This window comes from Saccopteryx leptura, chromosome 3, assembly GCF_036850995.1.
Source record: "Saccopteryx leptura isolate mSacLep1 chromosome 3, mSacLep1_pri_phased_curated, whole genome shotgun sequence".
In the NCBI taxonomy this organism is placed as follows: Eukaryota; Metazoa; Chordata; class Mammalia; order Chiroptera; family Emballonuridae; genus Saccopteryx; species Saccopteryx leptura.
The window spans coordinates 33,499,298-33,515,747 of record NC_089505.1 but is presented as its reverse complement, the minus strand read 5'-3'; the positions used below and the strand labels follow the sequence as shown (position 1 = coordinate 33,515,747).

At 41.6% G+C, this 16,450-nt stretch overlaps 1 protein-coding gene across 1 annotated transcript in view; it reads right to left on the bottom strand.

Moving 5' to 3' along the window:
* SAMD3 (sterile alpha motif domain containing 3) overlaps positions 1-14,887 on the bottom strand; it is a 37,812-nt gene extending 22,925 nt beyond the window's left edge. Inside the window, exons 1-4 of the mRNA XM_066371780.1 lie at positions 14,875-14,887; positions 14,409-14,515; positions 13,537-13,726; positions 8,266-8,373 (exon numbers count right to left, since the gene is read on the bottom strand). Of these exons, the coding sequence (XP_066227877.1) occupies positions 8,266-8,373; positions 13,537-13,726; positions 14,409-14,487 (377 nt within the window). The 5' untranslated portion in view covers positions 14,488-14,515; positions 14,875-14,887. The remainder of the gene's footprint in view (positions 1-8,265; positions 8,374-13,536; positions 13,727-14,408; positions 14,516-14,874) is intronic.
* Positions 14,888-16,450: the final 1,563 nt, after the last annotated feature.

The following is a 16,450-nucleotide window of genomic DNA, read 5'->3' as shown; positions in this document are numbered from 1 at the left end:
ATTTTTCTTGTTCCCAAAGAGCAGTCATATAATTTTTCTTGTTCCCAAAGACAGTATTGTTTGATGTGGCAAACCTTCCCCTTGCTGGTCATCTATCTGACTATCTTTACCCTGATGACTAGAGTTTATAAAAGAGCTGAGCTATTTCTGGGCTTATGTCATCTAATGGCATTTGCAGCCCAAACATCCAAGAATCCAGCTTTTCTAGAGATGATTCCCTGTCTATTAATGAATTTCAAATACCTTTTCAGGTATTGAAAGATTGCTGGGATTAGATATAAGTGAATGTGCAAATTTAACTTCCAATCTGAAAGTCCCATAGGTTAAAGACCAAGCATAGGGAGAGCCAAAACTCCATATTCAGTACATGGTCATACTAGATATTTTGCCTTCTGTAATTCATCATGCAAAACTCACCCTTTTCCCAGTGGATACAGGCACCATAAACTTCCTATTTCTTAACAATGTAACCCACACATCGAGGGCCATGGATGATTCAGTCTATTGTACACTCCCAGAAATTCTAATAGGTCTAGGGCAGGGGTCGGGAACCTATGGCTCGCGAGCCAGATGTGGCTCTTTTGATGGCTGCATCTGGCTCGCAGACAAATCTTTAATAAAAAAAATAATGTTAAAAATATAAAACATTCTCATGTATTACAATCCATTCATTTCCTACCACTCATGTTGATGGTTGCGGGTGGCTGGAGCCAATCACAGCTGTCCTCCAGGACAACACCAAATTTTTATTGGATAATGCGTAATTACAAGGGTTGTTGTATGGCTCTCATGGAATTACATTTTAAAATATGTGGCGTTCATGGCTCTCTCAGCCAAAAAGGTTCCTGACCCCTGGTCTGGGTCTTGCTTATCAAAAGGTAGTCCTAGAACAGCCTTGGCAGGACTTGTTAGAAATGCTGACTCTCAGGCCTAACCCCTAGCCTACTAAATCAGAATCTAAATTTTAACAAAATTCCTGGGTGAGTTTTAAGTATGTTAGAGTTTGAGAAGCATTGGTCTAGGGCCCTGATATTTTTGGTTGTGAAGTCCCCAGGTGAATCTAATGTAGTCGGTGCTACCGCACTCACTGGCACAGCAGAGAGCCTTCTCACCTCTCTAAGTATCTCTCATCATTTCCAGCAACTCCGTTTTCTCTGCCTCTGCCTCTCACATTGCAAAAATACTTACTGCAAACAGAATCCGTTGTTCTGTTTCAGGCATTTGTACCTTTGCACTGCAGCTCCCTTTGCTGTAAATGTCCTTAGTCTCTCCTGCCCCATTTTCCTTCAGTGAATGTCTAATCACTTCTCAAAATCTTCCCTCAGTTCTTGTGAAGTTTTCCCCCAGAGCCTTCTCAACACTCACTTCCCTGAAAGCCTTATTTTCCCCTCGTTTAAGCTATTTCTGTACCCTATGCATTTCAATTGCTGCATACTCTCTTAATATTGCCATTATTAGCTTACGTATCTGTCGTGTCTACTAGACTGAGTTCCCTTAGGCAGGACTAAATTGCATTCCCTGCCCGCCACTGTCTAAATAATGCCTGGCTCATGGTGTATATTTAGTAACTTTGAGACTGAACAAAACAGAAAAAAAAGTAGATTAGAAATCAAGCTCACTTTGAGTCTCTCTAAAGACTTCATATGATACTTAATGGAAATGGGCAGGAATCAGAGTTATTTATCCTTAATGCCAACCTAATTTCCCTGATTCTGCAACTCCTGCTTGGCTGGGTCTAAAGATATCCTCCACTGAACAAAATATCAATTCTATCTTTGTAAGCCAATATATCCCCCACTGCATTAGGGTCTCTACTCAAACATCATCTAGTCAAAGTCGAAGGAAGTATACTTAACTCAATTAAGACGAGAGCACAGAAAGTACTTCATACTTCTGTTCCTTTACGTAATAAAAATCTGTTGATTGCTTACCCTGCGCCAGGCACTGCAAAAGTAAACCAGACTGGTTCCTCACCACCCCTGCCCCAGAACTCTGGACCTCTAGAGGACACAAACATACAGGGAGTGAGAAGAGTAATCACATATCTAACTGAAAAGTGTATTAATGTAACAGTAACTAGGCTGATGTGTTTCATTGAATCTTCTTTTTATTATGTGCTGGATAAGATGTGCACCCAGCTGTGGAACATCTCATCTGGGCTGTGCGTGGGATAGTGCCTACAAACAATGTATCATGCGTTGATCTGCTGACATTTACCTTACTGAGCACTGGCAGATGGGTAAGATCATCCTCCAACATTTTGTAACAGTAGCCAGACCAAAAAAAAAAAAAAATCATTAAAATAATTTTTAAATATGCATGAAACCGTAACTAATTTATAATTATGCCCAAAGGCAAGAAGCAAAACATCTGCACACATTTATTTAAAGTTCAAGTGAAAGGTTTTTAAAGTAACTTTTTGGAAATCTCTGCCTGTTTATCTGATTTCATGGTTTATTTGGTACTAAAAGGGAATTAAAAGTTTTAAATAGTATAGATGAAAACCAAAGAATAGGATTGCAAAGAATCTCTTCCGAACAGACCAGCCACACACTTTGAATATGAGACATTGTAATTTTCCCATCAAGAAAGGATATTTAATCAATTCAGTAAAGAGCACAGTATCAACTATCACTGAAAAATTTCATTGTGTCATAGCACCCTGGTGTTTCCCTAGGACATGAAATTCATCCCTTAAGATACACACACCTCCACTGGAGACTTTTCTAGAGCCAATGTCTGTGAACATTCTGCCTCTAGAACCTTCTTTTTCTTCTTGTTTACAAGTAATCTGGATGCAAAGCACATATTCATTTTGGGGAACACAGGAAAAGATACATACCACCAGAATAATGACTGCCATCTTGTATGATGAGATAACAGCTGCCGGGTAACCTCATTTGGACTTCAAGAACTACATGTGCTAGTGGGTGTGCCCATCCCATTCTGGGCAGAGGCCACCTGGCAGGCATTTGGAGGAATCAGGACTCCAACCCAGGTGTGTAAGACCCCAAAGCTAGCTCTTGTTCCACCATCCCTTCTTCCCATGGAGAGCAGTTGGCTTCGTAAAAGCCCTGAAACCAATTATCATCAGCTCTCTAGCCTCTTACGTGTGAGTGACTTATAAACTCCTCGAGTTTAATTTTGTTTAAAAAGTTAACATAGGCCCTGGCCAGTTGACTCGGTGGTGGAGCATCAGCCGAGCATGTGGATGTCCCTGGTTCAATTCCCAGTGAGGGCACACAGGAGAAGCACCCGTCTGCTTCTCCACCCCTCCCATTCTCTCTCTCTCTCCCTCCTGCATCCATGGCTCAACTGGAGCAAGTCGGCCCCGGAAGCTGAGGATAGCTCCATGGTCTTTGCCTCAGGCACTAAGAGCTTGCTTGTTAATCAAAGAAGCAATGCCCCAGATGGGCAGAGAATCACCCTCTAGTGGGCTTGCCAGGTAGATCTTTGTTGGGCAGCATACAGGAGTCTGTCTCCCCCCACATCACATTCACTGAATAAACAACAAAAAAAGTTAACATATTTGGTATAAATTATATCAAAAGGCCTAAAAAAATTGATGGTATTAAAATATTTATCCTGCCCCACAGACATATATTCTGTGTTTCATTGGCTCACATATCCTCAGTTCAATTTAAAAACTCCTGTTTAGCTTCTGTGTGCCAGGGACTGTGCCAAATCTCTGTTCACAATGACAAAAAAAGGCCTGGTCTTTATCCTTGAGGTGCTTTCAGTCTAACGAGGGACTATTGACTTTAAAGTCATCAATTTCATCAGCTAGTTTTACAAATAAAGCGAAGAGACTATGCACAGAAGACTGGGGTCCTTGCCTGTCCTGGAATGTCAGTGGAAGGGCTTCCAAAAAAGGGATTTTAAGCAGAACCTTCAAGGATGAGTGTAATGCCAGTGGCCAAGGTCAGGCAGGTCCACACTGGATTCGGGCAGACAGTAGAAAAACTGAGGAGCTGGAATAGATTGGACCATTCCGTTTAATAAAGTCTCACAGTGGCAGACAAGCACACAGGCAGGGGAAACTGCCTCTCAGGCAAATGAACAGCAAAAATGTCCCCTTCACAGTGGTGGGCAGGCAATCTGCAATCCCCAATCTCTTTCAGCGCAAGCACCCGTAGCCTTATATAGGCTATGCACACGTGCCTCTGCCAGGTGCTCACGCACCAGTCAAGCAAAGTGCTTGCAGCTGGTACACCAGTGCGCAAGCCTAACACAGCTGCCCCACAGTGGGCCAGTAGGTAAAGGAAAGCAACAATATGGCAGGGCAGTCATATGTCAGTCAGTCTGCGGAGGGCAGAGCAGCCCTGAGGACTAGGATAATCATCTGCACGGAGAGAAGCCAGGGAATGGGGGCAGGGGAGCAGAGCAGAGACTGAGAGGCTACCATGCAGCTCCTCCAAGGGAGGGGCAGCTCCATCCCCCCCCCCCCCTGCTTTCCAGCACCAGCTCCTGTGCTGAGACACTTCTCTTACAATAACCTCCCTACGTCTTCAGTTAGAATAGATTTGTGGTTCTGACTCCCAAACACATATGAAGGCAGGAAATGTGAGTTTATTTTTGGACATGTGTAACTCAGAAGTGTGTTTGGCTAGAGATGGGCAGCAGGCGGTCACATGGATGAGGGGGACCATGTATAGAAAGATAGGGCTGTATCGGCTCTGGTCTACAAACCCTGCACGCTCTCTCCATGCCGAAGCCAGTCCTGTTTTCTCCTCCCTCTCACTAGGTGCTGGGAAGAAGGAGAAACAGCAGGAAGCGCAAGGCTGCCCCTTTGACCACGGGAAAACACGAGAATAATAACCCTATCCAGCCTGTATCATAGGACATGCTGAAGACAGAATACTGTCCGAGGGCTCAGTAAGGAAGAAAGACCTCACTGAACAGGAGACTGCACCCTTGTTTCCCACTGGCAGCAGGCAGGGGGGAAAAAGAAGTAACAAGGAAAGAGGAAATACTACCCAGGGCAGTGTGGTTCAGATGGTGGCACAGAGTGCCTTCTGGGAGTTCCCACTGAGCGGCACTGGGCGGGCCTTACCTGTCTGTAATGCTCACAAGAGAACTATGAGGACAGTCCTCGTTATTCGTCCCATTTTTCAGATGAGAATGCTGATTCACAGTGGTGCTAGGGCCAGACGCCTGGCACGGGTTATTGTTTATCCTGTCTCTGCTCACCCCAGAACACTTCAAGAACAGACTGGTCACCTTTGGAAGCTTTGTGGTGGAAAGGGGAGTTGAGGACTCAGAGTTTACCCTGTGGATGTAGAGCCATGCTAAAGGGAAACACTCACACTCTACAAGCACCCATGAGCAGAAAGGAAGAGAAGAAAGCCACCAGAAAAACATGTTTACATTTCCTGAACCATAGCTCAGACCTGAAAGACCATGGGGGTGATTCTCCCGTAGCCCGTTGCTTTCCTCCTTCTTGTTCCCACACCAGACAGGAGCCAGAGGAACGGAGGAAGATGGCAGATTGTGCCCAGGGGTGGGAGAGAGGATGAGGTTGAAGGTGGTGGAGAGAAAACAGAAGAGAGAGACAAAGCCTGTTTTGCAAGAGCTCCTGATCAAAGTGCAGCTGTTCCCGGCACTCCCGGGGGGCTGGGGCCTGGTGGCCGAGGCCTGAGGCTGATGCTCGCGGTTCCCTGAGCTCCTACCCTGACGGTGGTTAATCCTGTGTGAAGGTAAGAATGATCCAGATATGAAAACTAGATAGAAACCCCTTGAGCTCCCTAAGTCTCACTTTTACTCATTTATGCAAAAGAGAGAATAATGCCCATCTTGCAGGAATGTGTGCACTAAATGAGATGATCAAAGAGTTTGTGAAAACTGCAAAAGACCACACCTGGCCTATCTAGTGCCCAATTATTCTCCTATGCAACCTGGCATCTCTTCTTTCAATGGTGGTACATTTAAGGAAAAGCATTTGCTCATTAATGGATGAAAACAGTTACCATATTTCTCCATGTATAAGACATTCCCATGTATAAGATGCATCTTAATTTTGGGGCCTGAGATTTGGAAAATAAAATGTATTACATAAAGCTATTGAACTCAAGTTTTATTCATCATAAAATTCATACAACTTCTTATCACTGTCAAAACTCCCATCCATTAGCTTTTCCTCGTCTGTGTCTGATGAAAAACTGTCTTCATATACTGCCTTGTTTTCAGTTCCACCATGGCATTTGCAATGCTACACTTCTTAAATGATTTGACAACCACTATATAAGAAACACACACTTTTTAGACCCCAAATTTTTTGAAAAAGGGTGCATCTTATACATGGGGAAATGCGGTAAGTATCATGAATGAACCGTGACTGAGTACTGCCATGTATGCTACCCACCACATTTTACCAAAATCGCCCTCAGGACTGTCTCAGTACCACATTCCTGGGTCTGGTTTGCAAGGGCAATGGTTTCCTTTGTTCCTTCCCATATATTAAAATATTGGACCATTTAAATCCAGGGTAGAAATACAGTAGTTCCCCCACTCCTCTGCGAAGGATCCATCCCAAGACCCCCCAGTGGATGTTTTAAACCATGGATAGTACGAAGAACTCTATATATAGACTTTGCTTTTTTCTTATGCATACCTATCTATGATAAAGTTAAATTTAGAAATCAGGCACAGTAAAACATTAACAACCATAACTAGTAATAAAATGATTATAACATGATGGGAATGCAGACTTGTGCAGCCACTGTGACAAACAGTACGGCGTTTCCTCAAAAAATTAAAAATGAAACTGCCTCTTGACCCAGCTATCCCACTTTTAGGAATATATCCTAAGAATCCCAAAACACTAATGCAAAAGAAGAAATGCACCTCATGATTATGGTAGCATTGTTTACAATAGTCCAGATCTGGAAACAGCCCAAGTGTCCATCAGTAGATGAGTGGATAGAAAAGCTGTGGTACATGTACACAATGGAATACTACGCAACTGTGAAAAAGAAGATGATCTTACCTTTTGTGATGGCACGGATGGACCTGGAGATTATTACACTAAATGATCTCGCTTATATGTGAAATATAATGAACAAAGTGAACTGAGGAATGGAATAGAGGCAGAGGTGGGGTCTCAGGGAGCAGAGGGACAGCTGTCAGCGGGAAGGGAGATGAAGGGATGGGATCAGAGGAAGTGAAGGGATTAGTGAAATTACATATACATAACACAGAGATACAGATAACAGGACAGCAAATCCCAGAGGGAAAGGGAGAGGAGTTAGGGGGAGGGGGACAAAGGGGACATAATGGGGGCACGTGGTTGGGGGATGAGGGTGTCATATTGAGTGAGACACTTGAATCCATGTTAACATGATAAATTAAAAAATTTAATAAAATTTTTAAAAAAGTGATTATAACAATAATATAAAGGTTACTTGAACACAAGCACTGTAATACTGTGACAGTCAATCTGAAAACTGAGATGGTGACTAAGTCACAAAGGAACAGGTGGACACTGGACAAAAAGATGACATATCCTAGGCAGGATAGGGTGGAATAGTGCATGATTTTACTGCACTACTCAGAACAGTGTGCCATTTAAAACTTATAAATTGTTTTATTTAATATTTTTGAGGGTAACTGAGTCCTTGAAAAGCAAAATTGTGGAAAGGGGGAATATTATACGAGGAAAACTTTACTAAAGCAGTGCTTCCGAAACAACAACTATAAAATTCAAAGCTAAAAGACTCCTGAAATGGTACATTCTTTAGCGATGGTTTTCAACTTTTTAACCAGTGAAAATAGGAGAATTACTTTGGCACCATGGAGGCAGAGATCACCCTGAGCAAGAGTCAAGTTACCCAAGATCATTAGGTCTATAATCTTCATGTACATCAGGGTGGTTAACTCTTTTGCAGACTGGAAGGAAATTTCTGGTGGCCCGATCCATGGACCAGAGGTTGAAAAAGCACTGTTCTACAAGACATTATCCACTGAATAAACTCTATCTTTGTGTCTACTGCCAATCGTCTTAGACAGTTTATTGCAGAGAAATCCCTCTGTTTTCTTAGCAAGGTGTACTTAGAATGCATAATATAATCCCAAAACTTTTCCAACACAAATATAAAAAAATTTAAACTTTATCTTTTACCAACTATCTTCAACACTTGATAAAAAATATTTCTTCCAGGAAAACAAAATGTTTCCACTTACAAACACATTTAGACATATGAAATCTTATTTTGAAAAAATACAGATATTATCATTTGGCTTTAAACATTTAGAAATTGGCAACCCTACCTCTGTTTCAGTACTCTTTGGTCAATTAGTCCATTGTCAAGGTTTTCAGCTCCACAGAAAGTTGGTGTCTGCTCCCCGTGGGTGGCTGGCCTGAGGGACTGTTCATCCCTGTCGCCAAGAAAGCATAAGTGGATCAAGGGCTAATCAACAGAAGCTCCAACTGTTGATGTACTGGTGTCTCTGAGGGTAGAGGTCAGCCCATTGTTAACATGTGATCTGTGTCTACTTCCAAAATCTGCTTTAGAGTCATGACTAAGAGAACTGAGAGAAGGACCCTCTGTGTTGTTCATACATACTGGGAAATAGATGATTGACAGTTCACAATGCTATTTTTATCAATCGGTCATATTTATAAATGATGGTAATAAAAGGCTTTCCTTTATGAAATGATGGTAATAAAAGAATGTACCTTTATTGGTTAATATTCTTACTGGGGGGGGGGGACAAGATGAACTCTATGTCAGATTCCTTCTCTACTCTCTGCTGTTTTGGGAGACCTGTCATTATCTGTGAGATCTCACAATGTTAGAACCACACACCTCTAACTCCCTCATTTTCTGAGATACGCAACTAAAGCCCAGAAGGAAAAACAACTTGCTCACCACCACAAGCTACAGCAGCAGTGCCAGGAGTTGATCTCAGTTTTTCAACTTCCTGTTCAGTGATTTTTCTACCAGGCGCAGCAAGAACAACAACCACGAGGTAACTGCAAATACTCCTACCTATTATAGATTCCTATCATTTGCCTAAGTCTGAGTAGGATGCTAAAGTCCAGATGTGGCCCACAAATCCTTTCCAGAATAATATACCAAGTAACCACTAGCCATTAAATGAAATACGCACTGAAGTTGAAGCCCATCTGCAATCTCTGATCTAGAATGCTATTACAGACTCTTTAGAAGGAGTCTTAAGCATCATTTATTCTATCTGCTAAGTTTAACAGTTAAAACTAAGAAAAATCAAGCAACTCTCCAAGATTAGATGGGTAGCTAATATCAGAACAGGGTTTTGATACCTAGCTTCTGAGTTCTTTCTACTATGCCAAGTTTCCTAGCTTTATTAAGCACCTCTTGAAAGGGTTGAATTAAATTGCTTATTCTCATGCCTCTTTCTATGATTCCTAAGTGACAATATATTTGACAAAAGTAAATAAGCAAATAAGCATTTTTAACCAAATATAACTAATAATCCCATTTACAATAGTGGCATTGCACCAGAATAATTTAACCTGAAAACACAATCCTCAAAGTGAGTCACCTACTTATTGAGTAGAGTACAAAGTCCTCATTCATAAATAACTAGACAACCAGTGTTCCAAGGCTTGTTTACATTTGAAAATGGCTTTCTTTCTTTCTTTTTTTTTCTTTAATTTTTTGACAGAGACAGAGAGAGAGAGTCAAAGATAGATAGGGAGAGACAGGCAGGGAAAGAGATGAGAAGCATCAATTCTTCATTGTGGCACTTTAGTTGTTCACTGCTGCTTTCTTTTTTTTTTTTTTTTTGTATTTTTCTGAAGCTGGAAATGGGGAGAGACAGTCAGACAGACTCCCGCATGCGCCCGACCGGGATCCACCCAGCACGCCCCCCAGGGGTGACGCTCTGCCCACCAGGGGCGATGCTCTGCCCCTCCAGGGCGTCGCTCTGTTGCGACCAGAGCCACTCTAGTGCCTAGGGCAGAGGCCAAGGAGCCATCCCCAGCACCCGGGCCATCTTTGCTCCAATGGAGCCTTGGCTGCAGGAGGGGAAGAGAGAGACAGAGAGGAAGGGGGGGGTGGAGAAGCAAATGGGCGCTTCTCCCATGTGCCCTGGCCGGGAATCGAACCCGGGTCCCCCGCACGCCAGGCCGACGCTCTACCGCTGAGCCAACCAGCCAGGGCCAGCTTTCTTATATGTGTCTTGACTAGGGGGCTACAGCAAATAGAGTGACCTCTTGCTCAAGCCAGCGACCCCACGCACAAGCTGGTGAGCCCGTGTTCAAGCCAGAGACTTCAGGGTTTCAAACCTGGGTCCTCCGCGTCCCAGTGTGATACTCTATCCACTGCGCCACCACCTGGTTAGTCTGACAATGGCTTTTTTAACCAGGTTAGCAATACTTAATATTTAACACAAGACTATTTTGGTCTGCAATAGGAGAGGAGATTTTCTTGAAGATTATGATACTCCTGATGTTGCTGGTGGAAACAGAGTTCTTTCACAGAGACACAGAAAAGCATTTCATGGACCCAAACATAGGAGGATTAAGTGTTAAGCTTCGTTGAAGCACCTGATTGGTGGTGGCGCAGTGAATTGAGCATCAACCTGGGATGCTGAGGTGCCGGGTTCAAAACCCCAAGGTCGCCGGCTTGAGCACGGGCTCACCAGTTTGAGTGCGGAGTTGCTGGCTGGAGCATGAGATCATCAACATGAACCCCTGGTTGCTGGCTTGAACCCAAAGGTTGCTGGTTTGAGTGAGGGGTCACTGGCTCGGCTGGAGCCTCCACCCCAACCCCTCCCCCCAAGAAGGTATGTATGAGAAGCAATCAATGAACTAAAGTGATGCAACTACGAGTTGATGCTTTTTATCTTTCTCTCTCTTTTTCTCCCCCTCCCCCAATTTATTGGAGCCAAATAAAGGACTGCCCCCACCCCACCCCACCCCGTACCCAATACTCATCCATTCATCCATGACCAGATGGTTTAGCTCTGTCTTACTGCAGAGGAAGTCCAGGGTCTGGTAAACCAAGTGCCCATCAGAAAGCTCAGGGGCCAGACCTGCATTGCCCTCAGCCTGGGCTCCAGTAGTCCCACATAAACTCTGCTCGCTGCAGCGCTCCCGCCCTGGGAGCCCCGTGGCTGCTATGGAAAGAGAATGTGTGCAAAATAACAGAAGAATGTATGTGTGCTACCTAAATGGGCCTTGGTTAAGCTTTGATTATATTACTTCTGGCTTGGGGAGAGCAGGGTTTCTTTCAAACTAACTAACCTTTTTCCAAATACTTTGTGGGCTTGTGCTGGGTCCTCCCCCAATCCAATCCAGCATTTTTGCAAGATTTTCTCAGGCTAGACTCTGCCCATTTATGTGCCATTTTGGCTCCTAACTACACAGTCCTCAAAAATTTGCCTTCTCATCTTGTTTCCACTGAGCTTGCACTTAACAGAGGAATTTCCTCTTTATTGTTTCTTTCTCCTCCTCATAGTCTGGGTGAGTGAACCAGCCGTTCCCCTTCCTTGGGAGCGGGGCACAGAAGGATGTTAATCCCCTTGGCAGGGATTAGCTATCCCTGGGGTGCCTGCAGCTGTAATTTCCAGATTTAAATTTGATTCAGTGTAACTCCAGAGTCAGTCACGCCCAGCCAGTCTAGCTCCCTTCTCTTTTGTTAACGTCTACCTGTCTACAGTCACATCTGTGTGAATTAATGCGGAGTTGGGTACTGTGTTACTTTTCACAGACTACAGAAGAAGTGGCAGGAACGTCAATATATATATATATACATATATATATATATATATATATATATATATATATATATATATATATATATATATTTTACAGAGACAGAGAGAGTCAGAGAGAGGGATAGACAGGGACAGACAGATAGGAACGGAGAGATGAGAAGCATCATTAGTTTTTCATTGTGCATTGTGACACCTTGGTTGTTCATTGATTGCTTTCTCATATGTGCCTTGACCGTGGGCCTTTAGCAGACTGAGTAACCCCTTGCTCGAGTCAGTGACCTTGGGTCCAAGCTGGTGAGCTTTTGCTCAAATCAGATGAGCCCGCGCTCAAGCTGGCGACCTTGGGGTCTCAAATCTGGGTCGACGGCATTCCAGTCTGATGCTCTATTCACTGCGCCACCGCCTGGTCAGGAGGGAACATCAATATTTAACAGAATTAATCCACGTCAGTGGCAGAACCAGGAATGAGCCCAGATTTTCTACAGGCCAGTCCGTTCTCATTTACTAGACAACATTATAAAAACTGATATGCAGTGGAAGCAAGCCTGTCTGTCTTCTTCCAAGTTGTGTTCAAGGCCATATCAAGATTTCAGTCAACTGAAGAGAACTTCGGCTCAAAGTCCAAGTCATCCAAGCATGCCGGGAAATTACTTAGAGCTCTAGTTGAGTCTTTCACCCTCCCATCTCTGGAAAGAAGTTAAAGCATGCAATGGGAGCTTCATCAAAGTCACCTATAGAGAGTATACTTTTATACAGGTATGTTAAAACAATGTTTAGGAGACATCCTTCAAATACTTCAGATGGGAGACTCTCCAGGCCAATTGTGGACCATCCCTTCATGCCTACCCATCCCCCTCCACATCCCAATATCCAAATACCCTAAAAATCAAGTTACTTAACCCAGATCTCTCTCACTTTATGTTGCTTATCAGAAAGTAAGACAGAAATACATGTTATTACAGATATAATCTGAAAAAACTTAAGATATAGAATGTATTTCAGCAAACATCACAATCTTATTTTTTAAATTAAGGAATAATTGTTCTACAGCCATTATTTAAGGTTAGAGACCTTGCAAAAACTCTCAAAATATGGAAGAACCAAATCAGAATGCCTGAAATAATCCTGGGGCATAAATCTGTAAAAGGAACATTTTAATTTTAAAATTCTTGCTATTACTCCTTTTCATTGCAAAAGTCAGTGATAAAAAACAATCGAATGAAATCATCACTAAACCTCAAAGCCACCACAAATTTCTCTATATGATTTCTGTGGGATGCTATCATAGTGTTTAGCATTCCAAGAATACTCTTGAAAAACTAGATATCTTGTAGCAAAATTCTTTAACAAATTATACTGTGGAGGCCTCTAGCAAATTATGATGTAAATGCTTCTAGAGGAGACTATAAATTAGCTTCTGTAAGGAATCCTTGGCATATTTAATAACAAACAAACAAATAAATAAATAGTTAAGGGGAAGCAAAGGAGCAGCCAAAAGGCATTTCTCAAATCTTATTTTAAGACCTAAAGGCAGGGGTCAATTTCTACTCATGTTGTACGTGCAACTGCTTGCTACAGACTTTTCTATAGGAACTCCTGACTTATAAGACTACTCTGACAATTGGAGACAGTGTTAAAAAAAACAACAACAGTGTTAAAAAAACAACAACAACACTTAAAACAATGTAACTTGATTCATAAAACTTTGCAAAAAGTGATCTTTATGCAGCTGTTAGAAATACAATACACACAGGTGACTGAAAATGGTCACAGTTTTCAAAGAGGTCTAAGCCCAAATGTCATGCATGGAAATGAGAAATTCAGGAACGGACTTACTCCCGGGCTGCCGCTGCTTGCCTGACCAGGGCTGCTTCTCTAGGGCTTCCTGGGGACTTCCGTCCTTCACTCGACTGCTTATACTTTTTAATTAAATTCATCAGAACAGCCTGGTGCCCAATTTTCTTTACCAGTTGCTGAACCATCCGATCATTAAGTGCTAGGAGAGCAGCCCCACTTACTTCTTCCTCTGGGAAAAAGAAGGGGGGAAAAAAAGAGTTTCTATACGCCTGCCTGGTAAAACACTGTAAAACCACATTCCCAGCAAGAAAAAATTGTTGCTGGTGTTAAAAGGATCATCCAAACTTGCCCTCTGCTGTTATAAAATGATTTGTATTTTTAACGAAGATAGAACACTGATATTGCCCAATTCCAAACTGATAGCTGTGGCTAAGAAAGTACTAGAATGTGGAGTCACAATAAAGTCCTGTTCCTTCCACACGATCGCCTCCCCTTGTCTGATTCTTTCTTACAGGTATTGTTTTCCTAAGGAAAAAATATTTGCTCAGAAAAATTATCCCTAACAGCACTTGACAGGCACTGTTTCAATACTTGTAAGCCTAGTACTGCACAAAACACACGCTGCGTTATTTAAAGGCAAAAGTGGTATCAAATGATATCAAAAAGGTATTGTATTAAATATGTATGACTTATTTTATTTGAGTTCCTTTTGAAATATTATATTCTCTTGTGAATACTATAGTAGGTCAAATGCAAACGGCCACAGTCAGTCAAGAAAGGAAAGCTCCGCACAGCAACCACTGCACATCCACACTCAGGCAGAGGCAACAAAAGCGGTTACCAGTAACAAAGGACACTCAGTCTATACCCAGGCTGCTCAATTAACATTTGGAAAAAGTGTAAAAACTCACCTTGAAACCTATGAACTAGCTCTCCTAAGTTTTTCTCCACCAACCAACCGCAGACCTGGTCAACTGACCAGGTTTCCATTGCTGCGTCCTGTTGCAAAGAAATACACCTGCAGAATAAAAGGTCAGAAAGGGAGTCTTCAGCTTTTCTTTCTGATTGTTGGTTTTTTCTATTTTATTTTTCTTTTTTACCAATCAGCTTTCTAATCTCAGTCCCTTCTCTTGGCAGACTCTCTCAGACTCTCCATTTCAAGCTTCTTTCAAATGGCTAATTTTTGGATATGTATCTAAAAGTTGCTAATAAAACAAAAGACTGGTTGTTGTTTTTTTTTTAAATGAGACCAATTTGAACCTATTTCCCAGTCTCATTACTCAAATTTCTTCACCTGCTCCTACTTTTTTTTCCCACAGGCATCCCTCAGCTTGACTAACAGACAGCTGGAGACTACAATGGTACCCAATCCTGTACCATTAACACCCAGGGTTCTTCACAAAGAAAAGAAAGGTGTGAAATTCACCACTACTTGTCTCCTCAGGAAGTGGTTGACATTTACAAAAGAGGTGGGCAGGGGAGGAAGGGAGGAAGGCTCAGATAAAATCCTGACTGAGATACCCAGTAAACCCAGACAGTTTAACCCCTTGTTGCTCCCCAGCTAGGAGAGAAAGCTAGTTTTGGATTAGCAAGAGGAGAAGAAGGCAGGAGATAAATTCCTCAGGAGAATCTGGATATTTCTATCCTTCCAATAAGAGTATATTCTGTTCCTTTCTAGAACTATTAAACACCATTATGATTGCTAAGATAACTAGGGAAAGCTAGAACAATGACTGAGAAAGCATTTTTAAAATTTTAGTTGGGTAAACTCAAAAGGAGAAAATAAATAGGTACTTTAGTAATCATAGTGAAAGATGTGCATACACAGTTTACTTTTTTAACTCTTCAGTTATGTTTGCATGCTACTATTCTTCTGTAACCACTTAGAAAATTTAAAGCAAGTATAGCAATTTCAATACTTTTTCCTGTTTCCCTTAGGCAGCTCATTCCCTCTTATATTTTATAATTCAATTTAAATTACTTTTAATGCACTGAGAAGAAACTAAAAAAACTGTTTTAATACTACTTTTGATTTCATCTTTCAATCAAATTGCTAGAGGTTTACTTGTATAGTAAGACTCTGACTTTTCTATAAACATGGGAAAAAGCTACTCGTAGAGAAATTGAATCATAAGAAAAAATAAAAGTATTTATTAGATAACGTATATTTAAATTTTATTGCTATAAGTTCTTAAAGGTAATATTGCATTTTTCATTTCTGTGTATTTGAATTTCCCCATCACATAGAGTGGTGAAAAGGGAAAACATTTACTTCTCATACTTGACAATCTGGAAAGATGACAGCCTTCAAAAATCATTTCCTAGAAAACAAGTATATTGCAAAGTAATAAATCATATTCTTATAAGTGTTCACAAACACCAAGTTGCAAAATTGAAAACAAGGGTTAAAGACAGAAGAATGCCTTTCAGAATTACAGCGGTGGATTTAATTTGCTACGACAGCAGTAGCCACAGAACTCCTCCCTTAGGCTAAGCAGCAAGAGCAGGGTGTGAAAAGTCATTATTTGCGAGACTCTGGTGTAAATTAAAACTCACACCTTCCTGTCACACTTCTGGCTTTGTTGTGAGGAGTAGGACTTAGAAAAGAAAAAAAGAAGAAAGAAAAAGAAAACAAGTCTCAAAACTCCAAGATGAAAAGGCATGAAGAGCAGAAGCTACTGTTCTGAGGCCATCAAAAGATAAAGGAAATTTGAAAATAAAATGAGTACTTGGAAACCCTCTCATATGTTTTCATTCCCAGATTTTTACCTACATATACTTCAGGGGGAAAAAAAAAACAAAAAACCAAACCAAACCAAACAGTTGTCAAATTATCACCTCATACAAACACAGTAAGATTTTTTTAATGTACTACTGTGTTTGCCCATTTGTTTTTCTGAATATTTAAGAAAATACTATCTTTGCCTCAATAATGTAACATTTTTATGTAGCA